The following is a 26945-nucleotide window of genomic DNA, read 5'->3' as shown; positions in this document are numbered from 1 at the left end:
AGAGGAAACACCAAAAGAGAAGGTATCTAATTCTGCACTTAACAGGACTCGAAACACCTAAATAGTTTTTTTCAACCTTTCCTGTGAGTGCTCCAAGTCCCTGGAAAGGTGTTGCACAACACTTGATGAAGTGGTGTTACAACACACCATGTAATGTTTCAAAACATCTCAGGATAATGTGTACAATACTCCAGCAAAATTAAAGTTTTGTCTCCTTCAAGCTGGTGGCAGCTCAGTTTCAACTAGTTGTTACAAAGCACTTAATTTTAACAGTGTACTTGGCAGTGCAGCTAAACACTGTTTTCTGAACTACACACCCTTATGTATTTATTTGGACAGTGAAGCTTAAACTTTTAATTTGGATGTATACTCCCGCCTTTTGGATTTGAGATCAAATGTTTTATATGAGGCGACAATACAAAATGCCACTTTTGATTTTAGAGGGGCGCTGATATGAAAATACCCTATCTCTCTACGTGTAGGCCATCTTTCTGAGGCTGTCTGGTCCAAACGAGTATGACATTGTTGTCGCCCGTAGCATTAAAGGCAAGGGAAGCCAGCGAGCATCTGGCCTCCTTTGACCAAAATAATTTATAAAAAAATGTGCCTATCAGTGTCGCGCTAAACTGAGCGAGCTCGACTGTGAATGGTCTTGGTGCACCAAAAAGTGTCAAGGGAAGCCAGCTTGGTTTTGGCATCACTCCTATCAAATCGCATTGAGAGCATACGTCATTCACAGAAACATTTGAATTGTTGTATCTCGTTGTGTCCTGTGGTAGCTAGCTAAAATTGGCCCTTTCCTAAATTAGCCATGGATGGAAATATGGATTCGGACTTGTGGTTTTGCTTCATTCTCCATACTCGCCAATTATTATAATGACGATTCTGATCCAACCATTAATTCCTACATTGTTGTCCCCCTGGTCTGAGAGGATGGAAGTTCAATATGTAGCTAGATTTAGAAGGCTAATGTTAACTAGCTAAAGTTGCCCCTGAATGGAAGTTTGCCTAGCGAGCAAGCATTTTAGCCAGGTAGCCTAGGACAACAAAAAATAAAAGCATTCTACTGTATGACAGAGTGATAGACTGTTTCATCAACATGAAAAAGAGGTTGGCATTAGTGTTTTTCTACAAGTAGGATGAGACATATTATTCTTCTTGCAAGAACGCACATGCACACAGAAATCAGAACCATGGACAGCCACATCATATTTAGCTTACATTGATTGGCCAAAATTGTTTTTGGTATATTTTAGTTGTCACTGGATTAGACTAAGCAGAGGTGATTTGATGTTGAAATGGTGCTGGAATAGTGGAGGCAGCTCCTGTTTTCTTAGCCACTTGCAGTAACCTTGTGGTTCTTAGTCGATAGTTGTTTAGTGGTCCGACAATGTCGGCAACATTAACTTGCTTGGCCATGCTGTAGGTCATGTTACTGTACATGCAAATGCTTTGTGGACTTCATTTGACAAAGGTTGCTATCTGGTTTTGTTTATAAAACAAAAAAGGTGTGGTTGAATTTATTCTGTCACTGTGGTTTCTTATTGTCTCTGCCTTGAGGCCCATATGTCACAGTGATTTTACCCATGCACTGCTACTGGCTAGATGGAGACAAAATTGGAGCTGCAGTACATTGTTGCAAGTGATTCTCTGCCATTGGGTGTGTTAGAGTCAAAACACCAAGATCCTGGGTCTACACAACACTAAACAATACATTAATTGGACTATAATGATGGTCACAAACTGGTAAGGCCTACATAAGTCCCAACAGCCATCCCAACACCTTACTGATGTTACACCTGACTAACAGCGGAGCCTTGTCTGGCAGCGAAACATTTCATTCAGCCTCATTTACTGCTTTTTACAAAAACATAGCTGACTTGCTTTAACAAATGTGATTTCTGACAATTGACATGTACAACTATGTCATAAGGGGACGACGAGCAGATAATTTAAAAAATGTAACTAGGCAAGTCGGTTCAGAACACATTCTTATTTACAGTGACAACCTACCTCGGCCAAACCCTTACCCAGACGACTCTGGGCCAATTGTGCGCCGCCCTATGGGACTCCCAATCACGGCCGGTTGTGATACAGCCTGGAATTGAACCAGGGTCTGTGATGCCTCCAGCAATGAGATGCAATTCCTTAAACCGCTGTGCCACTTCGGAGACAATCCGTAATTTTGATTAAGACATTAATGAGTGAGCTAGCGCGGACGTAGTCAATATAACTATTTGTTCAGCACTTTTGAAATGTACAGCAACAGAATTCTGAACATGGGCCGTTCTTACAGTATTCTCCCTGTACACCAAGTCAAAACCGTATGATAAATAAAGGGGGCATATAACCAGACAATGAAACATCTTACAATATAGCATGATGACATTACTATAAAATAGGCTACATGTGCACCACCAAGTCAGAACAGTAGGCTAAATTATGAGGGGGAAAAGGGACCAAATTCTTAGGGTGAGGCACATGGGCTACTAACAGCTTACTACACAACATACACTTAGTATTACTTTCTTAGCTACAGTATACATATCTCCCTGGCATATTACATAATTTATCCAGCAGCATACAAGACATTTTTGGACTCCCCTTGTTGTGCTCACTTGAACAGGATTGTGGCGTGGTGGTCCTTCGTGGGAAAATTTTGACATCAAAGTCTGGCATTCTCTGGATTTGTGGTGCATTCAAGACAACTGGGAGCACAGAAAAACCAGGTTGAATCATAACGTTAGTGATCTTCAGGTCGGAGCTTTAGAAAGAGGCCAGAGTTCCCGACTTGGAATTCTGAGTTGCATGACCATTCAACATTTATTTTCCCCAGTCGGAGCTCCCCCCCGTTCCCAGTTGTTTTGAACTCAGCAGAAATCATGCTGGATTGATAGCATGGCCAATGTTGAATGTTTATCCTTTTAAACTTGGAAAAGAGACCCTTTAAACCCAGACTTGGACCACACATCCACTCCACTGAATAGCAGGCTAATGATTGCTTTGCAATGCTTGCAGTTAGCCACTGATTTCTTCCAAACCACACATGGTTGAATTTGCGATTTCCTACTTCTTGTCTAACGTTTATTTCCAATGGCCGATGAGCACCGATACATTTTATCTTTAAGTTCTCTTCATAAGTTATCTTCATACGTAAAGGATTGAAAAGGATTTGCCAGAAGATTTTCAACTTGATTCATGATGACTGCTAGCAATGATTTTGAAAGTATGATATTGACATGTTATATCTACAGTAGCTTTTGATTGGACGTCATTTGATGTCATTTTGTCTGTGGCCAATGACCTTGAGCCGCCTTGGATGGGCATTTCTGTAACTATGGCAGTACCCAAGGTGCTTGAATTTTCGAGCTCTCCCTGTAGATTTTGCGGTGACTTAGGGTCCCCATGAGTGACAGAACACTGAGCCAATCACAGTGGAACCTGAGAACATTACCAACCACTACACTCCGTATTTCCCGCTGGCTGTCCCACCACCACAGAAATCACTGAGCTAGGCTGAAACACATGCATTTTGGAGCTACCTTACTCAAGAAAGAAAAAAAGAGACCATGTTTGTCTGCAGTTTTATTAACTCAATGATTATTTTTTTAATGCCAAAATATCATGCAAAACAGGCAAAAAAAGGTTTTTTTTAAATTGATTTTTAATTTAGCTAAACCGGTGGGGCCCTCCAATGACAGGTCACCACTAGTTGTGTCTCTGTTCGTCAGTTGATCTGCCCCTTTTATTACTTTAAAATTCACAAGTTTTCATTTGAATTTGGCAAGTCAGAATTTAAATCTGACAAGACAAACATTCTGACCATCTCAAATACATTGGAGTAGCCTTGCACCCTGTTTATGAGTGCACTGCAGCCTTAGTCAAGAGGTCTGAGCCATTTGGCACAGGTGGAAGTGCACTCACTATGATTCCACTCACTCTTGTTCAGACCCCACATCGACTTTTCCTCCTCAATCACTACATTACTGTAGAAAGATTTTTTTCCCATGTACTGCATCACAGGTATATCCCCCAGTTGTTCTACATATGGGCTGCATTTTCCACATACTAAATGCATGCCTTCAGCTAACGGCTCATGCCGGCTCACATGGGACCTCCATCTGCAGAACCCAAACAGCCAAGGGCTAACCATGTGAAATAACCAGGGCTTTTTGAGATGAGAGATACTGCTAATTTAAACAGCCTCCTGCCTGCCTGATCCATAGGGCTGCTGGTGAGTATATTGGGAACGGTCAGTTAATGATGGTGTGTTTTGAATACAAAGTGTCTTCTTTTAAAGGAGGCCCTCTCCGTCTCCCCTGAGTATCTCGTGCTGCTCTCCTGATTTGAAACTATCAATATTGTGGCAAACTAGGTCAAGGAAGACTAGAAGCTGTGTTTAGGAGTATAAGAGTCTGGTTTCAGTATGGGGGGGTGAGGGATTTAAGGCCTTTACTATCACCTCACCCCTCACATAAAAATCATAGGTGTGACAAGAAGACAGAGCATATGAAGATTTTTCACTCTAAAGATGTGCTTAGTATGTTACACTCTAATGTATAGTACCAGTAGTCTGTTATTTTTGTATCTGTATTATAACAAGAAACCCCTGCTGACATGCATGTCCAGAACCTAATAGCATGTTTTATGAATGCTGTTCTAAGAATAAGATTTGCTTTCTTTACTTCGTCTGTATGCCTATGTCTTGGCTCTGTAGTCTATAGCAATTACAGGTTACAGTAGGTCAAAGTGGAGAGACAAAATGCCAGACGATGGTTTTCAGTAAAGGGGTTACCCTTTCTCCTCTACCCTCACAGACAATTATGGATGTGTGAAGAAGACAGGGAAATAATGATTGGGGGTGTGACGGAAGGAGGTCTTTCCGTGTTGATTGTAGGGTCATTACTACATTAATTTGCCAGACCTACCACTCGGATGAATTGAGCAGTTTTATTAGTGTATAAAAAAAGTGAAACAATTAGTCACAGTGGAAAAACATGTTGACTGCCATTCAAGGTGGAGTACGAATGAGGTTAACATCAAGAACACACAAACCTTTGCTGAGTTTGTATCCTTGGAATGACATACTGTACAAGACATACATTTCTGAGAATGACTTACTATACAGTCTAATCTGCCTTTTGAATAATAGATTGTCAAGGTAAAAGGAGATACTATAATGTAGTATTGTCTCACTCCAGCCTCTCATTTGTTCTCGTTCACTGTCTCTTCAACAGCAAGGCTGTTTAGGAAAATCTATCTCCCACTCTGCAAGGCAAAGAAGGTAATGGAATGTGTGCATTTCCTATCAACAGAATTTAAATTACAGCATTTCAGCAGTGACCTCTTCTCACAGCGTATTTGTTATGCTACAGTCTAAAAGTAGTTACAGTCAACCTCCAAGGCTTTCTTTGGAGCTCAATATACACTAGCTTAAAGCCCAATTTAGAGGTTCTGTCAATGCAAATACTACAGATACTAAGTTAACAAAAGTTTGTCTCTTTCAAAACGTGTTTCAATTACACAGTTTGAGGAAAAACAAAGTAACTGTTTCAAAAATGATTTAAATTAAGTAAGTAATGGACTACATTTTATCTGTGGTTTGTTACATAAAGATGCAACCACGTTTTTAAACGGAGTACATAACTTTAAATCAAATATTCACTTCGAAAGAGAACGTTACATTTTTCCTATTTATGTTTGCTGAATATGAGTACCATTTCTCCATCTGCTATTGTGTCTATAAATTCCATATGTTAACTGATTGCTTTGTTCTTGTTATAACCGCTTGTGAAGCTAATCATAGGATGTAGCCAGCTTGCTTTTAATAATGTTTTTACTGAACTGGCTAGCCAGCTAGTAATGTTCTTTCTTCATTAGAATTTCAATTGTGAAACCAAAATAACACACACAGGTAGGTAGCCTAGCGGTTAGCGTGTTCGCCCAGTAACCAATAAATCGCTAGTTTGATTCCCCAAGCCGACAAGGTGAAAATTCGTACAATGTGCCCTTGAGCAAGGAACTTAACCTTAATTGTGTGGGGGGGGGGGGGGGGGGGGGGGGTGCAACTCAATATTAGGAAAGTGTTCCTAATGTTTGGTATACTCTGGATAAGCACCTACAGAATTATTAACATTACACACACTTGCAAGGACGCAGGCATGCAAATACACAAACACCCCACCTTTTTGTGACTCACTCTGTCCAAGTTTTTGAGGGGTAATAATGGCACTACATTTAGTGTTTCAAACTAATATCATTTAAGATGACGAATTGACCACACAGCACAACACAACAGAGCAAAGAATGTGCCTGTTCATGTACACTGAAAAGCAATTAACCATAAACAGAGTGGAATTTGTCACAAAGCAAACTCGGGTCCAATATCTTCAACCACAAAGAACTCAGAGAATCAGAGAACAGAGTGTTTTCCATTAGTACAACAGCTTCTTCTTTTTCTTCAATCACTGTTTCCATTGCTGTGTCAGGAGTTCTATGCAAAGGAGTGCTAGCACAACAAAATCATCAATCACAAAGCAAAGCCCTGGCAGAATTAAATAGACTTAAGTCTTTCCTCACTAAACACTCTGATTATACACCTGAATGAGGAGAGGAGCCAGAGGAGCACTAGGGTCTCCACTTTAATTTACCGCCACAGGACTGACATGTAAAGGAAAAGGTAACCGGCTGTTTGTTTTGACTACTTTTGTTCATGCTGATGTCTCAGATGAAGCAAAGACATGCATTCTCTGTGTGCCTACATTGCATTCCATGGCTCATTTCACTGAAGATTCATACATAGTCTACTATTAATGGTAAAATGGCTGCTGTGCTACTAGCTCTTAGTGAACTTTGCAGTATTTTGTTATGTGTTATTTCTTACGTTACTAGGCCTGGACATTGTTTGTTATTACATACAGCCGGGAAGAACTTTTGGATAACAGAGCAGTGGTATTTCACCAGCATTATGACCAGGATTACGACTTTCCCGAATCGGATCCTTTGTTCGTACCCCCCAGGGCAATTTAATTGATTCCAGAGACTGATTTAAAACACAGCCAGCGGAAAATCAAATCAAATCAAATCAAATGTATGTATATAGCCCTTCGTACATCAGCTGATATCTCAAAGTGCTGTACAGAAACCCAGCCTAAAACCCCAAACAGCAAGCAATGCAGGTGTAGAAGCACGGTGGCTAGGAAAAACTCCCTAGAAAGGCCAAAACCTAGGAAGAAACCTAGAGAGGAACCAGGCTATGTGGGGTGGCCAGTCCTCTTCTGGCTGTGCCGGGTGGAGATTATAACAAAACATGGTCAAGATGTTCAAATGTTCATAAATGATCAGCATGGTCGAATAATAATAAGGCAGAATAGTTTAAACTGGAGCAGCAGCACAGTCAGGTGGACTGGGGACAGCAAGGAGTCATCATGTCAGGTATTCCTGGGGCATGGTCCTAGGGCTCAGGTCCTCCGAGAGAGAGAAAGAAAGAGAGAATTAGAGAGAGCATATGTGGGATGGCCAGTCCTCTTCTGGCTGTGCCGGGTGGAGATTATAACAGAACATGGCCAAGATGTTCAAATGTTCATAAATGACCAGCATGGTCGAATAATAATAAGGCAGAACAGTTGAAACTGGAGCAGCAGCACAGCCAGGTGGACTGGGGACAGCAAGGAGTCATCATGTCAGGTAGTCCTGGGGCATGGTCCTAGGGCTCAGGTCCTCCGAGAGAGAGAAAGAGAGAAGGAGAGAATTAGAGAACGCACACTTAGATTCACACAGGACACCGAATAGGACAGGAGAAGTACTCCAGATATAACAAACTGACCCTAGCCCCCCGACACATAAACTACTGCAGCATAAATACTGGAGGCTGAGACAGGAGGGGTCAGGAGACACTGTGGCCCACTCCGAGGACACCCCCGGACAGGGCCAAACAGGAAGGATATAACCCCACCCATTTTGCCAAAGCACAGCCCCCACACCACTAGAGGGATATCTTCAACCACCAACTTACCATCCTGAGACAAGGCTGAGTATAGCCCACAAAGACCTCCGCCGCGGCACAACCCAAGGGGGGGGGGGCGCCAACCCAGACAGGATGACCACATCAGTGACTCAACCCACTCAGGTGACGCACCCCCTCCAGGGACGGCATGAGAGAGCCCCAGTAAAGCCAGTGACTCAGCCCCTGTAATAGGGCTAGAGGCAGAGAATCCCAGTGGAAAGAGGGGAACCGGCCAGGCAGAGACAGCAAGGGCGGTTCGTTGCTCCAGAGCCTTTCCGTTCACCCTCCCACTCCTGGGCCAGACTACAGTCAATCATATGACCCACTGAAGAGATGAGTCTTCAGTAGAGACTTAAAGGTTGAGACCGAGTTTGCGTCTCTGACATGGGTAGGCAGACCGTTCCATAAAAATGGAGCTCTATAGGAAAAAGCACTGCCTCCAGCTGTTTGCTTAAAAATTCTAGGGACAATTAGGAGGCCTGCGTCTTGTGACCGTAGCGTACGTGTAGGTATGTAGGGCAGGACCAAATCAGAGAGATAGGTAGGAGCAAGCCCATGTAATGCTTTGTAGGTTAGCAGTAAAACCTTGAAATCAGCCCTTGCTTTGACAGGAAGCCAGTGTAGAGAGGCTAGCACTGGAGTAATATGATCAAATATTTTGGTTCTAGTCAGGATTCTAGCAGCCGTATTTAGCACTAACTGAAGTTTATTTAGTGCTTTATCCAGGTAGCCGGAAAGTAGAGCATTGCAGTAGTCTAACCTGGAAGTGACAAAAGCATGGATTAATTTTTCTGCATCATTTTTGGACAGAAAGTTTCTGATTTTTGCAATGTTACGTAGATGGAAAAAAGCTGTCCTTGAAATGGTCTTGATATGTTCTTCAAAAGAGAGATCAGGGTCCAGAGTAACGCCGAGGTCCTTCACAGTTTTATTTGAGACGACTGTACAACCATTAAGATTAATTGTCAGATTCAACAGAAGATCTCTTTGTTTCTTGGGACCTAGAACAAGCATCTCTGTTTTGTCCGAGTTTAAAAGTAGAAAGTTTGCAGCCATCCACTTCCTTATGTCTGAAACACATTCTTCTAGCAAGGGCAATTTTGGGGCTTCACCATGTTTAATTGAAATGTACAGCTGTGTGTCATCCGCATAGCAGTGAAAGTTAACATTATGTTTTCGAATAACATAAGTACTCGGAGTGGACTTCTAGTCCGACTCAGGAGGCGCACACCACCCACCGCTTCCGAGTATATTACTCTCTAATGTTCAGTCTCTGGATAATAAAGTTGATGAGGTCAGGGTGAGGATTTCCTTCCAGAGAGATATCCGCGATTGTAACACTCTGTTTCACGGAAACATGGCTCTCTCGGGATATACTGTCTGAGCCTGCACATCCAGTTGGGTTCTCAGTTCATTGCGCAGACAATAATAAATATCTCTCCGGGAAGGAGGGTGGGGGTGTATGTTTCATGATTAAATACTCATGGTGTGATTGAGATAACAACATACAGGATCTCAAGTCGTTTTGTTCACCCGACCTAGAATACCTCACAATTAAATGCAGACCGTATTACCTCCAAAGCGAATTCTCTCCGGTTATAGTCACAACCGTGTATATTCCCCCTCAAGCCGATACCATGACGGCCTTCAAAGAACTTAACTGGACTTTATGCAAACTGGAAACCACATATCCTGAGGCCGCATTTTATTGTAGCTGGGGATTTTAACAAATTTGAGAAAAACATTACAGAAGTTCTATCGACACATTGACTGTAGTACTCGCGCTGCTAAAACACTCAACCACTGCTACTCCAACTTCCGGGATGCCTACAAGAACCTCCCCCATCCTCCCTTCAGCAAATCTGATCACGACTCAATTTTGCTCCTCCCTTCCTATAGGCAGAAACTCAAAAAGGAAGTACCCGTGCTAAGGACTATTCAACGCTGGTCTGACCAAAAAGGAATGCACGCTTCAAGATCGTTTTGAGCATGCTGACTGGATAGCTTCTGGGAACAACATAGACGAACACACTAATACGGTGACTGAGTTTATCAGGAAGTGTATAGGAGATTGTACCCACAGACTATTTAAACCTACCCTAAACCAGAAACCATGAATAGATGGCAACATTTGCGCAAATCTGAAAGCGTGAACCATAGAATTTAACCTTTCTGATCTCCCCATCCCGGATCCGGGTTCGTGAATACAGACTCAAGCTCATTACCATAACGCAACGTTAACTATTCATGAAAATCGCAAATCAAATGAAATAAATATGCTAGCTCTCAAGCTTAGCCTTTTGTTAACAACACTGTCATCTCAGATTTTCAAAATATGCTTCTCAACCATTGCAAAACAATCATTTGTGTAACAGTATTGATGGCTAACGTAGCATTTAGCATTAGCATTCAGCTGGCAACATTTACACAAAAAAACAGAAAAGCATTCAAAAAAATCATTTACCTTTGAAGAACTTCAGATGTTTTCATTGAGGAGACTCTCAGATAGCAAATGTTCAGTTTTTCCTGAAAGATTATTTGTTTAGGACAAATAGCTCCGTTTTCTGCGTCACGTTTAGCTATGAAAAAACCCCTGTATCCAGGATTGTGTAAATCTATCAGCAAGCTCATTAGCATAACACAACGTTAACTATTTATGAAAATCGCAAATGAAATGAAATAAATATGCCATCTCTCAAGCTTAGCCTTTTGTAAACAACACTGTCATCTCAGATTTTCAAAATATGCTTCTCAACCATAGGAAAACAATCATTTGTGTAAAAGTAGCTAGCTAGAGTTAGCATTTCGCGTTAGCATTTAGCGTTAGCATTAGCGTTAGCATCCAGCACGCAACATTAACAAAAACATAAAAGCCTTCAAATAAAATCATTTACCTTTGAAGAACTTCTGATGTTTTCAATGAGGATACTCTCAGTTAGATAGCAGATGCTCAGTTTTTCCAAAAAGATTCCTTGTGTATTAGAAATAGCTCCGTTTTATACATCACATTTGGCTACCAAAAAAAATCCATAAATTCAGTCCTCAAAACGCAAACTTTTTTCCAAATTAACTCCATAATATCGACTGAAAACATGGCAGACGTTGTTTAGAATCAATCCTCAAGGTGTTTTTCACATATCTCTTCATTGATACATCGTTCTTGGAAACATGGTTTCTCTCCTGAATCCCAGGAGAAAATGCCTGCACCTGAAGATTACGCACAAATTTAGACAAAGGACACCGGGCGGACCTCTGGAAAATGTAGTCTCTTATGGCCAATCTTCCAATGATATGCCTACAAATACGTCACAATGCTGCTAAGACCTTGGGCGAACGACAGAAAGTGTAGGCTCATTCGTTGCGCAATCACAGCCATATAAGGAGAGAATGGAAAACAGAGCTTCAGAAATTCTGCTAATTCCTGGGTGATGCATCATCTTGGTTTCGCCTGTAGAATGAGTTCTGGGGCACTTACAGACAAAATCTTTGCAGATTCTGAAACTTCAGAGTGTTTTCTTTCCAAAACTGTCAAGAATATGCATAGTCGAGCATCTTTTCGTGACAAAATATCGCGCTTAAAACGGGAACGTTTTTTATCCAAAAATGAAATAGCGCCCCTAGAGCTCTAACTGGTTAACCATGGCAAGGTGACTGGGAATATGCCCGAATACAAACAGTGTAGTTATTCCCTCTAAGGAAATCAAACAGGCAAAACGTCAGTATATAGACAGAGAGGAGTTGCAATTCAACAGCTCAGACACGAGATGCATGTGGCAGGGTCTACAGACAATCACAGACTACAAAGGGAAAACAAGCCACGTCGCGGACACTGACGTCTTTCTTCCAGACAAGCTAAACACCTTCTTTGCCCACTTTGAGGATAACACAGTGCCACCGACATGGCCCGCTACCAAGGACTGTGGGCTCTCCTCCTCCATGGCCGACGTGAGTAAGATATTTAAGAGTGTTAACCCCCTTTAGCGCAGCATTCAACATCATAGTACCCTCCAAGCTCATCATTATGCTTGAGGCCCTGGGTCTGAACCCCACCCTTTGCAACTGGGTCCTGGACTTCCTGACGGGTCACCCCCAGGAGGTGAAGGCAGGAAACAACCCCTCCACTTCGCTGACCCTCAACACTGGGGCCCTGCAAGGATTCGTGCTCAGCCCCTTCCTGTACTCCCTGTTCACCCATGATTGCGTGGCCACGCACGCCTCCAACTCAATCATCAGATGACGTTTGCAGACGACACAACAGTAGCAAGCCTGATTAGGTGAGGGGCCTGGGAATGTGGTGCAGGAAAATAACCTCTCACCCAACATCAAACAACAAAGGAGCTGATCGTGAACTTCAGGAAACCAAAAAATTAGCATCTTTAGATCTCTCCAGATATCTTCAAAGGACATCTCAGATTCAGTGCTCTGACTGGACAAAGATAACAATTCCTGATTTTTGTTTAGATGTTGCCCTCAAGTAAATTCCCTTTTACTGAAATAGTGAGTTGCATGTTCTCAAGAGTCTTTTTACTTTGATTCTTTCCACTCAATGATCTTTACAAGGGAGTGTTTTACAAGGGACTTTGACAATGCTCGTTATATCCCTTAACAACATCAGTGAGTAAGGATTTGACACGTGACCATGGTGGGATTTTTAACCAACAATAGGATTCGATGAGTTCTAGCGTCTGTTGCTAGAACTTGAAACATTCTGACTGGATCACGTAATGAACCAAAGCGTCCGTTGCTATGCTGGTTGCTTGGATCTATTTTACCTCGTAGTGGTAGCGAAGGAAGGAGGACAGGGGCAGTTCTAGTTCGATTTCACCTCTTAAACGCTCGCTCAGTCCGCGCAAAGTTATTACCTCAGAATAGCCCTTATGCACATTCAATGAACAAACGTTCTAGACACACTTCCTACCGGTGTGGCAATTTCTGGTGGCGCATACTATAGAACGGAAGTCAGTCTAGTTGTTATCGACGAAATAACGTTGCCTAGAGAAAAACTGAGATAGTGGTAGTGTCTTCAGGACTTGCCTCAAATTAATATTAATGATGTACTTCGAATTGTTAAATCAGCCTCAGACTCCAGCTAGCAAGAATGAAAACGGGTTCAAGATGTATATAGGACAGAATCTACCTGAGAATGTGTGTATTTTCGTTAGCAAGGTTAAGTTATGCTTGCTAGCTATATTTGCAAGATAAAAATAATTGTTATTCATGTCTTCTACACAGTAATGTTATCTAACAAAGATACATTGACAAGGGAGATCACCGTGAGGGCTGCCTGTCACAGGTCCATGAGGAAGAGTGAAAGGCCGCACAGCATGAGAGTAGGGAAAGGTTATAGATAGCAACTAGGGACCTTGTTAAACATCTCCTGTGGGACACTGTCATCATGGTCAAAATGTGTTGGAGACAGTGTCAATGTTTAATCTTAACAATAGATTGATATTAATGATGGGTCTCAATCCCAATTTAGAATTGCCCACTTAACAGGTTATTTGGTAACGATCTGTTGATGCGGGGTGTGGTAATTTTGTTACTGAGACAATGTACTCCTGTATAGTTAAACAAACCCCAAGTTAAGAAGACTAGAGACTACTATGTTAATTGTTATTTATGGGCTGCATTCAGGCCAAAGAGTTCAACCTTGATTTCATCAGACCAGAGAATCTTGTCTTTAGGTGACTTTTGGCAAACATCAAGCAGGCTGTCATGTGCCTTTTACTGAGGAGTGGCTTCCGTCTGGCCACTCAACCATAAAGGCCTAATTGGTGGAGTGCTGCAGAGATTAATGTCCTTCTGGAAGGCTCTCCCATCTCCACAGACAAACTCTAGAGCTCTGTCAGAGTGACCATCGGGTTCTTGGTCAGCTCCCTGGTAAATCTTATGCCACAGACAAATTGCTTTTGTCCTGTTACTATGGAGAACCAGCCTCAGAACATTAAACATGAAATAAAGGGACTTTGGAACAATGGTTTCCGTCAGCCACAATGGTGGTCATGACGATAGATGGAATATGAAAATGTATGTCATTTTGTTTTGTTATTAAAGGTTAATAGATTGCATTATTACAAAAACATAGTAACGCCAACAGTTTACCTAGAATATGTTTGATGTTTATACATTGTACGTTGTGTGGAAAATGTCCAAATCAAAGAGAATGTTTTGGTAAAGATGAAATGTGTTAGTTGTCTAAAATTGGATTTGAGTAAAATCTAGACCTTGCCTCTTAACTTGGTACGCCCATAGAATTGCCCTAAACGTGGTTATGCCCACTTCTGACACGAGGGTATAAAACATGTGATTAAAGAGTTTACAGACAAGACGACGTGACTCAAGCTGCAGCCGAGGTCTAAAAAGTCAACGAACCCAGAACACAACACCATTTTTTTTCTTCTACCCAAGCTACGGATGAGTAGCTGTGTCTAAGCGGGTGAATTCAAGTCGAACCACCTAGCCTCCATCTCCCATCGAATCGTGGTATCTACACTGTTTCATTCCTACGCTGTGAGCTCTGAGCTACAGAGCTGTCTGTCCTCAGAAGAGCCCTTCCAGAGCAAGGGCGAGGGAACAGACTCCTAAGCCAAAAGGACACTGACATCGTGATGACGACCAGAGAGGTGCGCCGGAGAAGTACGTCATTGAGCAGCCTGAACGGTCCACGCGGAGAATCCACAGAGACCTTCCCCACGTAATTACATCCTTATATTCTGACCCATAAGAGGAACAGTTTGTGGCAAGGCTGGGGTTAGAATAAGCATAGCTGACAAATTCACCCAAATGTATATTTCTCTCGTATACTTTATCTTTTTCTCTCTTTTAAATCCCCATTTTTGGGTAACACGTGCCATAGTGTGTTGGCCCGTTATACTAAGTTCTAATCAATAGCCTAGAATGTGTTTTTGTGTATGTGTATCTTTTATCATCATTTTAGCTTTCTAGTAAATAAATACTCAACTAAGATAGGTGTGGTACAAACTCATTGGTGAGACCCGGGTCCGTGCAGATTCCCGGATTATATGACGTTCAGAACGAGATTGTAGAGGTACAGTGACTGATTTAATTAGCGGCTGTTGTAAAATCGATATTCTTTGAGTTCATTTGGGAAATAGAAACTTAATAAAAACATTTTCCCATGGTGCTCCAGGTTAATGAGTTAATAATTGCTTGATTCAGTTAATCACGCAATTAGAAACTTTTAATCATTCGATGAGCAACAGTCGTCACATTAACTAATACAATGTCACGACACATGATTTCCCTTTTTTCCAGCCTAGCATTTATTCTGGTACAGTGGGTATCAAATAAAGCCTTGCTGTCTGCCTGTTGGACCTCGGAAACAATGTTTCCTTTTGAATTTTGATCTCTGTGGACAAGACTATTTTTTTTTAACCCAAACTAAATCACAAATTACCGTCATTATCATGGAAATATTCAAGTAAATGCCAGTAAGCTAGTCAACTTTAGCCAGTTAGCTTGGGTACCCAAGCTAACTGGCTAAAGTTGACTAGCTTACTGGCATTTACATGGATATTTCCATGATAATGACGGTAATTTGTGATTTAGTTTGGGTTAAAACATTTTTTGGTTTGTCCTGCCATTGAGGTCAGAACGCTCGGATCAACCCAGTGTGCGCTCTGAACGCTCAGAGAGCGACACTCTCTACATTTACAAAATAGACAATCTGACCACGCTCTGAATTGACGAACAACCCAGAGTGCACTCTAATACACTGGAGGCAATTTAGGAACGCACCCCATATCTTCTGATGGAAAAATGAAATTGTATGAATTGATTTAGGAAAATATGTAAAATGTTGGTAACAGTTTTATAAAAGCAATAAGGCACACCAGGCAGTGCTATATCATGAATACAATCACAGGTAAATGGGACTGTACTCATGATAAAGCCTGGCGTGCTTTATTGCTTACGTATCCTCAATATCTCAATCCAACAGTGTTTGTATTCTGTAACTCAATTTGATTGTGCTACAGTTCCAGGGCATCACCATTCAAACACCTGGTCTTGATATGTTGGCCATCTGCTGTAGGCAGTGGTTGCTGAGCCAATAATATTTTCACATGGCAGTTCAGTTGACTACAGCATATTCATGAGGCCTATATAGGCCTAACCCATACCAGAACACACAGCAGTTCGATTTCCAACTTTCACAGCACTGCCAAGCAGATAGGACCACAGCTACCCACTGAGCTAGGCCACAACTCCGGATGGCACCAAACTACATGGTTCCTGGTGATGAAACCTCCATCCACTCCCCATTACACATTCATGTAGGAATGAAGATTAATGGAAAGAATAGAGGGCAAGTCCACCAGCATCCTTCCATCTACTGATCACACGATCCATAAAAAGAGATTGAACTGAACACACAATCAATGGCGATATAGAGGGAATGAGTGAGGCCTGGCTGAGTTAGCCTCCACACTGCAGGACTGACCGCTTGCAATTAGAGAAGACGTTATTAATATACATGAGCTGGAATCTTAAATGGCCAGATATTGACTCCAAGGCTGGCAGATAACATAGTAGCTGTAAAATATTTTCTCTGAAAATGAGGGCACTGTTTTGATATTGAACTTTAAAGCAGCCCAAGCGCACAGTGTAGCTTGGAGTCAATGCAGGGTGTTCAGCAGTCACTTCACTATAGGTATTAACTAAATAACAGTATCTATCAGAGGCTGTGGGCTGAATGTCTGACAGTTATCATTCCCTTACTGGTGAATAATAAATGGGAGTAAAACAAAATAAACATTGCCAGAAAATTTCAGTTTCACTTTCTGAACAGAGGAGCCTTTTTCTAAACTGTGATAATTCATAAAAGTCCCTCTAATTGTAAACATACACAATCATAATGGAGAGCATACAGTACATTAAAGAGATCCCTTTGAAGTTTTGAAATGACTTGAACATTTTCCAAAGATACGGTGCACAGAAAATAACATTAAGACGTTGTTCCAAGCCTTGTAGCTCTGAATAAGTGTTCAAAGCCAATGACTCTTGTGAGTGAATGATGTTTGAAGCTGTTAAACATTTAGGTAATTTCCAACCTTCCTCATGTCGACAGTGAAAGTGAAAACTAACTTGTCAGGGGATTTGCCGTGTTGTATTTATACTTGTCAATTCATTTTCAATCATTTAGTTACGATTCACTAAGCAGATTGTACAGGTGGTAAGTGGAATTTTTTATATAAATATGGATTTAATGTTGAGGGGAAAGACAATGTACTGCTTAAAATAATGCTTGCTTGCTTGCTTGTTTCTGTGAATGCGAGAGAGAGATAAGAGAGCCTTAGACTGGCATCACCATTTTAAAAGGTCTTTGTTATCTATAATGTTTAAAGGTATATGCATGTGTGGTTTGGATGAAGTGCACTAGTACATTGTCATGCATAGCAATCTAGCAGTTTAGGTGTTCCTGACCATAATTGTTTGCTATCAAGTTGGTTGGGCAGGTTTAAGCCAGGTGTGGTAAGTTAGCGAATTAATGTGTAGCTCACCCATGCTTTCAGTCTCCCTATATAGTAGTTCTATTTGATGTAGCTCTGTCTTTTAAAGTAAAATGTACATGACTAAATATGAACATTTTAAACTAATGAATGAAATTAACTTATGTTTTCCATGGTCTAATTTTAAAAAGTTATTCTGATTCAATGCTCATTCTCATTGGTTAATAAGTGTGGGTGGGTTTGAGGAACAAAGGGATAAAGGCTGTCCTTTTCTCTCAGCTCAGGGTTAAATAACAGTTGACAATGTGCTCAGTAGCAGTTTGTAGTGTACAGGCAGTTGATTTAAGCTGTTCTGGTAGACTCTCTTTAGTCCCAGTAAGGGGAGAGTTGGGCTCTGCTTAGAACTGGAAAAGCGGTAATCTGTATTTATGATATTTTGCATTTAGGCAGTAGGAACACTATTGAGGGGCTGAGCTTTACACTCGCTGTCATTTTAGAGTTTTTCATATCCTGAACGCTGCTGCTATGGACAACTGTTTTCTAGACAAGCCATGTATCCTGAAATACTGCATCTGTAATAAATTCAAGGATGTTTTTTGTACAATCATGGGTCCTCCTCATTCTCACCTGTCACCTCCATTGGCTTCTCTGGGTCAGCTATTCTACAAAGAGAGAGTGAACATTTTGCGGTCACATTCTAATGCACTATTACTTCAATGCTTCATGACACTACCATTATAATGCCTGGCACGTTTTGTATAAATACAGTACCAGTCAAAAGTTTGGACACCTACTCATTCAAGGGTTTTTCTTCATTTCCTACATTGTAGAATAATAGTGAAGACATCAAAACTATGAAAAAACACATATGGAATCATGTAGTAACCAAAAAAGTGTTAAACAAATCCAAATATATTTTATATTATTCAAAGTAGCCAGCCTTTTCCTTGATAACAGCTTTGCACATTCTTGGCATTCTCTCAACCAGCTTAACCTGGAATGCTTTTCCAACAGTCTTGAAGGAGTTCTCACATATGCTGAGCACTTGTTGGCTGCTTTTCCTTCATTCTGCACTCCAACTCATCCCAAACCATCTCAATTGGGTTAAGATCGGGTGATTGTGGAGGCCGGGTCATCTGATGCAGCACTCCATCACTCATCTTCTTGGTCAAATAGCCCTTACACAGCCTGGAGGTGTGTTGGGTCATTGTCCTGTTAACAAAACAAATGATAGTCCCACAATGAGCAAACCAGATGTGATGGCGTATCATTGCAGAATGCTGTGGTAGCCATGCTGGCTAAGTGTGCCTTGAATTCTAAATAAATCACTGACAGTGTAACCAGCAAAGCACCATCACATCTCCTCCTATATGCTTCATGGTGGGAACTACACATGCAGAGATCATCCGTTCACCTACTCTGTGTCTCACAAAGACATGGCGGTTGGAACCAAATATCTCAAATTTGGACTCGTCAGACCAAAGGACAGATTTCCACAGGTCTAATGTCCATTGCTTGTGTTTCTTGGCCCAAGCAAGTCTCTTCTTATTGGTATCCTTTAGTAGTGGTTTCTTTGCAGCAATTCAACCATGAAGGCCTGATTCATGCAGTCTCCTCTGAACAGTTGATGTTGAGATGTGTCTGTTACTTGAACTCTGTGAAGCATTTATTTGGGCTGCAATTTCTGAGGCTGGTAACTCTAATGAACTTATCCTCTGTAGAGAGAACTCTGGGTCTTTCTTTCCTGTGGCTGTCCTCATGAGAGCCAGTTTCATCATAGTGCTTGATGGTTTTTGCGACTGCACTTGAAGAAACTTTCAAAGGTCTTGACATTTTCTGGCTTGACTGACTTTCATGTCTTAAAATGAATGATGGACTGTTGTTGAACTTTTAACAATGCACTCCTGTTAATTGAAATGCATTCCAGATTACTACCTCATGAAGCTGGTTGAGAGAATGCCAAGAGTGTGCAAAGCTGTCATCCAGGCAAAGGGTGGCTACTTTGAGGAATCTCAAATATAGAAAATATATTTTGATTTGTTCAACACTGTTTGGTTACTACCTGATTCCAGAAAGCATAATGACTAGGTACAGTGGGCCCACTGATTGTGCAAGTTCTCCCACTTAAAAAGATGAGAGGCCTGTAATTTTCATCATAGGTACACTTCAACTATGACAGACAAAATGAGAAGAAAAAAAATCCAGAAAATCACATTGTAGGATTTTTAATGAATTTATTTGCAAATTATGGTGGAAAATAAGTATTTGGTCAATAACAAAGTTTCTCAATACCATCCTGGTTGGGGACTTCCAGTAAAGTCTAATAGCATTCTGGTTGGGGACTTCCAGTAAAGTCTAAAGTCTAATAGCATTCTGGTTGGGGACATCCAGTAAACAGGTGGTGGTTTAGTCCTCATTCTCCTCACTCCAGGTTGGCAGAGTTGGGATGAATGGGAAGTGTGTGTTCTTCATCACTGGAGCCTGTGGGAGCTATGAATAATATCTGGGATGCTGCAGAGGGATCGTTGGACAGCTGCTCAGAGGAGGACTATGACTGTCCCATATGTCAGGATGTTCTGAAAACCCCCATCAGGACCAGGAACTGCAGACATGTGTAAATATACAAAACCATAACCCATAGTCAGGCCAAGGCATAGCCAGGGTCAAATAACCAAATATTTGAGATCAAATAATCCACAAAATGGCTGGCTCAGCTAGCTCAGTACTTTAGTTGCCAGATGTCTGTGATATTACCAACAAAAAAAAAGCCAACTCATTAGGATATCCTATAGCCTACAATAAAATGCAACCTTTATTAAACAATAACCATCTCTGTCCTCCCAGGTTCTGTAAAAACTGCTTCCGCCTGGCTGTGAGGGCCCAGGGGCCACACTGTCCCCTGTGCAGGGGCCCCGTATCGGAGACTGAAAAGAGAGCAATAGATGTCCAGCAGCAGATGAGGGAGAGGAAAGGACAGTGCAGGGCCTGTGGTACTACGGTAGCAGACACTATTTATTACACTTTGTTTATAATGAGCTTAAATGTTTACACTTAAATGTTTTACCTGTGTGGAGTACAGAACACATACTCAGTATTTTGCAGTGTTACCTAAATACTGAGGAGGGCATTGTTTTTCATGTTCTTCCAATGTTTCCCCTCCATTTACAGTCAAGCTAGGGGAATCCCATAGCTAGTACATGTAGTTCTTCCCCAAACCAACACTACAATCAGGTCGCTGATCAAAGGGACAACACACAGGAGGAAAACTCTGGAGTCTACACAGTATGATAAATACACTCCCAAGTGTGCTTATGATTTTCACCCCCTTAAGTCTTCCCACCATATATGAAGTATACTTTTCACCTGTAGGAATACCTTGAGGGGTTGAAATGTTAATAAACACACTTGGGACTATATTATCACAGTGTGTGTGTGTGTGTGTGTGTGTGTGTGTGTGTGTGTGTGTTCCTTTTTTGATGATGAACATTTACTTTAATATCTAACATCTGCTCAAAGCCTTTGGATATGTGTACAAGGTTATATTCCCTGATTATAGACTAATTGGATGCATTTATTTTATTTAACCTTTGTTTAACTAGGCAAGTCAGTTAAGAACAATTTCTCATTTACAATGACGGCCCGGACGACGCTGGGCCAGTTGTGCGCCGCACTATGGGACTCCCAATCAAGAGCGGATGTGGTACAGCCTGGATTTGAACCAGGGACTGTAGTGACGCCTCTTGCACTGAGATGCAGTGCCTTAGACCGCTGCGTCCATGTGTGTTAACTATTTAACTCTACTTAATTGCTTAAAAGGCCGCTAAAATTGTAAATATTGGTTATTGGTATCTTTCTTGGGGGGGCATGGAAAATATTGGATATCGGTATCTGCCAAAAATGTAATCGGTGCATCACTAAACACAACACTACATAAAGAGAGACTGAAGACAACAACATAGCATGGCAGCAACGCATGACAACACAGCATGGTAACAACATGACAACAAAATGGTAGTAACACAAAACATGGTACAAACATTATTGGGCACAGACAACAGCACAAAGGTCAAGAAGGTAGAGACAACAATACATCACGCAAATCAGCCACAACTGTCAGTAAGAGTCATGATTGAGTCTTTGAATTAAGAAATTGAGATAAAACTGTCCAGTTTGAGTGTTTGTTGCAGCCCGTTCCAGTTGCTAGCTGCAGCAATCTGAAAAGATGAGCGACCCAGGGATGTGTGTGCTTTGGGGACCTTTAACAAAATGGGACTGGCAGAATGGGTGTTGTATGTGGAGGATGAGGGCTGCAGTAGATATCTCAGATAGGGGGGAGTGAGGCCTAAGAGGGTTTATAAATAAGCATCAACCAGTGGGTCTTGCAACAGGTATACCGAGATGACCAGTTTACAAAGATTATAGAGTGCAGTGATGTGTCCTACAAGGAGCATTGGTGGCAAATCTGATGGCCGAATGGTAAAGAACATCTAGCCGATCGAGAGCACCCTTACCTGCCGATCTATAAATTATGTCTCTGTAATCCAGCATGGGTAGGATGGTCATCTGAATCAGGGTTCATTGGGCAGCTGGGGTGAAAAAGGAGCGATTACAATAGAGAATACCAAGTCTAGATTTAACTTTAGCCTGCAGCTTTGATATGTGCTGAGAGAAGGACAGTGTACTGTCTAGCCATACTCCCAAGTACTTGTATGAGTTGACTACCTCAAGCTCTAAAGCCTCAGAGGTAGTAATAACACCTGTGGAAAGAGGGGCATTCTTCTTACCAAACCACATGACCTTTGTTTGGAGATGTTCAGAACAAAGTTAAGGGTAGAGAAAGATGGTTGGACACTAAGAAAGCTTTGTTGTAGAGTGTTTAACACAAAATCCAGGGAGGGGCCAGCTGAGTATAAGACTTTCATCTGCATATAAATGGATGAGAGCGCATCCTACTGCCGGAGTTATGTTTATGTAAATTGAGAAGAGCGTGGGGCCTAGGATCATGCCTTGGTGACAGGCAGTGTCTGAGACAGCAGATGTTCTGACTTTATACACTGCACTCTTTGAGGACCCCTCGAGACACCAATACTCCTTAACTGGCCCACAAGAATGGAATGGTCTACCATATCAAAAGCTTTGGCCAAGTCAATAAAAATAGCAGTACAACATTGCTTAGAATCAAGGGAAATGGTGACATCATTGAGGACCTTTAAGGTTGCAGTGACACATCCATAACCTGAGAGGAAACCAGATTGCATACCAGAGAGAATACTATAGACATCAAAAAAGGCAGTCATTTGATTATTCACAAGTTTTTCCAACACTTTTGATAAACAGGGCAAAATAGAAATAGGGCTATAACAGCATATCTCGTGGAGGTAGATTACACAACTCTTACTTTTAGATTCATTTCATCTATCTATATTAACATTTTGGAGAGCCCTGGAATAAAGTCCTGTAAATTCAAGCCAGTAGCATATATGTGCAGCATATCTCTGTGGTTGAATCTGTTCCCGTGTTGCTGTTCTGTGTTGCCATGTTCGCGGTTTTCCAGCCAAATTGGGCCACTTTGAAAATGATGTTGCGGGTGAAAAAGTATTGGTTTTGGGCTATTTCTAAAGTACAATGCGGCCGCCATGGCGTTTCTCTTTAAAAATATATATATTTCACTATGACCTGCTGCTGACTGTCAGGCAGTGAGGCAGGCTGTTGCTGAGTGAGTGGTTGGGAGGACTGGAGGAGTGTGTGTTGAGAGAGCACTACAGATATTTGCTGAGTCAGGTGAGCGTGAGAAGAGCAGCAAGTGGGCATGTTGTGACAACTTTCTTTTACCAGTTGTAGGTAGGCTATTTAGATTGTCATTATGGAGACACCGATTTCCAAACCTTTTTCCATAAGACATTAATACGCTAGAACTGATGCACATCAAGAAATAATGCAGACAAAGTACTGGAAAATGACTTTTGGGCACACTAGAGAGCATTACATAAATCCGCTCAGAGGTGGTTTAAACTGCATTCTAATGTTGACTGCTTAAAGACAACGGTACCAAGCGAAGTGTTTTATGCATGCTCAGTTCTTGGGTCTCTGGGGCTGCCCAGAGTAGACATTTGAAATATAAGTTATGGAACTCCCTCGCGTGGTTCTTTTTAATAGGGGAAAAGTTCTCAATGCAACTGACATGAGGCTAAATGTGGAGAATTATACATTTGCCTCTGTTGGCCATCAAGTAGCCTATTCATGTATATGCCATTGCAGTATACCATTTGATACAATACAATAATGTTGAAATTATGATGTCACTGGAGTCATTGCAAATCAATTCGTGCCACTTGTGTAGCCTACCTGGAGCTGGCAAACCAATTTAATAAATAGCTTAACTTCAGTTTATTGCTGTTGTAGCCTTGTGTAATTAGGAACGCATTAGATTGACGGTAACAGTAGTCAGATTAGGCTGCAGGTAAAAATAAACACTGGCTGTTGTTGACAAGCATATTCAGTTCATAAACATTATCAATATTTCATTCAGTGATTGAAATTACAAGATCCTCAGTAACCTATTCCAGCAGACTTATTGCGAAATCGCCTTGCTAATCATGTTGAATAAATTAAACTAAGCAAACTGCTAAATCGTTCAGTTTACCTCTTGCCAACATCTTTTCTAGGCTACTGTATATTATATTAAATTAGATGTAGGCCTATCAGGGGCCATCACCTGCCATTATCTAAGCAAACTATGGCAATTTTATTATAATCATAAACCCAGAATTGAATCTGTAGCCTATGTCTATTGAAATGACAAGTCAATCTCGCAAATAGGCCATTTATAACAATTTGTAGTCTTAACATCTGGCACATAACAGCACAATTGCCAGAAAATAGCCTGACATAAGTTTTTTTTTTAATGTTCATCCAAGTGTTTTTTAGATCCTCTGTCATCACTCAAACACTCCTGTCGGATTTACCTATAGTTATGCACAAAGGGGATTTATTTTTAAACCTGGTTCGAGCCCTGAATGCTGATTGGCTGAAAGCCGTGGTATATCAGAACATATAGCAGGGGTATGACAAAACATGACTTTTTACTGTTCTAATTATATTGGTAACCATTTTATAATAGCAATAAGGCACCCCCGGGGTTTTTGGAATATGGCCAATATACCACGGCTTAGGTCTGTATCCAGGCACTCTGCGTTGTGTCACGCTTAAGAACAGACCTTTTTTTATTTTATTTTTATTTAACTAGGCAAGTCAGTTAACCTTTTTCATTACACTTTCTCACCCCGGACATTTTATATGGACAAATTACAGACTCCTCTTTTAATCTGCGTATTTCTCCAAGACTCAGTTATCCTGAGTCTGCACAAAACTGCCAGGACCTAGGATCAATGGAGACACTCAAGATTATCTCTTGACACATAGTCATGGCCTCTCAAATAGTCATGGCCTCTAAACCTTCAAGCTGCCTGCTGGACCCTATTCCAACTAAACTACCAAAAGAGCTACTTCCTGTGCTGGACCATCCTATGTTGAAAATAATAAACGGCTCTCTATCCTCAGGATGTGTACCAAACTCCCTAAAAGTGACAGTAATAAAGCCAAACCATGACCCAGACAATGTAAAAAACTATGTGCCTATATCAAATCTCCCATTCCTCAGATTTAAAAAAAAATAATCTGTTACTCAGCAACTCACTGCCTTCCTGAAGACAAATAATGTACACGAAATGCTTCAGTCTGGTTTTAGGTCCCATCATTGCATTGAGACTGCACTCGTGAAGGTGGTAAATTACCTTTAAATGGCGGCAGACCAAGGCTTTCCATCTGTCTTTGTGCTCCTAGACAACTTCTTGCCTGGTTTAGATCTTATCTGTCGGAAAGATACAGTATCAGTTAGTCTCTGTGGATGGTTTGTCCTTTTGAGTTTCAGTGTTCCTCAAGGTTCCGTTTTAGGGGCACTATTGTTTTCACTATATATTCTAACCTCTTGGTGATGTCATTCGGACACACAATGTCAACTTTCACTTCTATGTAGACAACACACAGCTGTACATTTCGATGAAATATGGTGAAGCCCAAAAATTGCCTACCTTGGAAGCCTGTGTTTCAGACATAAGGAAGTGGATGGCGACAAAACAGAGATGTTAGTTCTAGGTCCCACGAAACAATTTTGACAATTAATCTTTATGGTTGTACAGTTGTCTCAAATAAAACTGAAGGACCTCAGGGTTGCTCTGGACCCTGCTCTCTATTTTGACGAATATATCAAGAATATTTCAAGGACAGATTTTTGTCAAAAAAGGCAGAAAAGCTAATCAATGCTTTTGTCACTATTAAATTAGACTACTGCAATGCTCTACTCTCCGGCTACCTGGATAAAGCACTAAATACATTTCAGTTAGTGCTAACCACAGCTGCTAGAATTTTGACTAGAACCAAAAAATGTGATCATATTACCCAGTGCTAGCCTCTCTCTACACTGGCTTCCTGTTAAGGCTAGGGCTGATTTCAAGGTTTAACTGCTAACCTAAAAATAATTACATGGGCTTCTTCCTACCTATCTATCCGATTTGGTCCTGCCGTACATACCTACACGTACGCTACGGTCACAAGACGCAATTCTCCTTATTGTCCCTAGAATTTCCAAGCAAACCGCTGGAGGCTTTCTCCTATAGAGCTCAATTTTGATGGAATGGTGTGCCTACCCATGTGAGAGACACAGACTTGGTGTCAACCTTTAAGTCTTTACTAAAGACTCATCTCTTCAGTATGTCCTATGGTTAAATGTGTGGGGTGCGAAGGTGAACGACAAGGCACTGGTCTCACTGGCTCTCTCTACGAATCAGTTGTGCCCTCTTCAACCACTGTGGTTATTATTTGACCCTGCTGGTCATTATGAACATTGGAACATCTTGAATAACAATCTGGCCTTAATTGCCATGTACTCTTATAATCTCCACCCGGCACAGCCAGAAGAGGACTGGCCACCCCTCATAGCCTGGTTCCTCTCTAGGTTTCTCTTTAGGTTCCTGCCTTTCCCAGAGAGTTTTTCCTAGCCACCATGCTTCTACATCTGCATTGCTTGCTGTTTGTGGTTTTAGGCTGGCTTTCTGTATAGCACTTTGACATCTGCTGATGTAAAAAGGGCTTTATAAATACATTTGATTAATTTATCAACACCACCAGTGGATTAGATAACTTTGTCAATTTAGCTAATTATGGTTGCTAATTGGTTGAAAACAAAAATGTTACTTCACACATCACCCATTTTATGTGTAGACCTATGTGATTTCACTTCTCAGAAGTTTCTCAGCAAGATGAGGGTTCACTACAAAAGCTGCAGGAAGTACCTTGAGGAGTATGGCACCCCTCTTGATGCACCACCCCCACCAATTACACCAACGACTCAGGAAGTCAGCCGTGTATCTGTGGATACGATCCACATGACTGGGCAAGTATACAGAAACTGA

The 26945-nt window shown here is 41.4% G+C and overlaps 1 protein-coding gene across 1 annotated transcript; it reads left to right on the top strand.

The window, feature by feature from the left end:
- Positions 1–17116: 17116 nt before the first annotated feature.
- Positions 17117–26945, top strand: LOC110530436 (E3 ubiquitin-protein ligase RNF138). The gene is made up of 4 exons (XM_021613495.2): positions 17117–17198; positions 19907–20089; positions 20320–20473; positions 26778–26945. The coding sequence occupies exons 2-4, from the start codon at positions 19926–19928 to the stop codon at positions 26943–26945; spliced, it is 486 nt and encodes a 161-aa protein (XP_021469170.2). The 5' UTR covers positions 17117–17198; positions 19907–19925.

Source organism: Oncorhynchus mykiss, chromosome 8, assembly GCF_013265735.2.
Source record: "Oncorhynchus mykiss isolate Arlee chromosome 8, USDA_OmykA_1.1, whole genome shotgun sequence".
Taxonomy (NCBI): Eukaryota; Metazoa; Chordata; class Actinopteri; order Salmoniformes; family Salmonidae; genus Oncorhynchus; species Oncorhynchus mykiss.
Note: the sequence above shows the minus strand (reverse complement) of the source record. Positions and strands in the feature narration are given on the sequence as shown.

Excerpts from the sequence above, each read along its gene's own strand:
- LOC110530436 (XM_021613495.2), top strand. The coding sequence starts at position 19,926 with ATGGGAAGTGTGTGTTCTTCATCACTGGAGCCTGTGGGAGCTATGAAT. Across the intron at positions 20,090-20,319 it reads ACCAGGAACTGCAGACATGT|GTTCTGTAAAAACTGCTTCC; the intron begins GTAAATATACAA and ends CTGTCCTCCCAG. Across the intron at positions 20,474-26,777 it reads GCAGGGCCTGTGGTACTACG|AAGTTTCTCAGCAAGATGAG; the intron begins GTAGCAGACACT and ends TTCACTTCTCAG.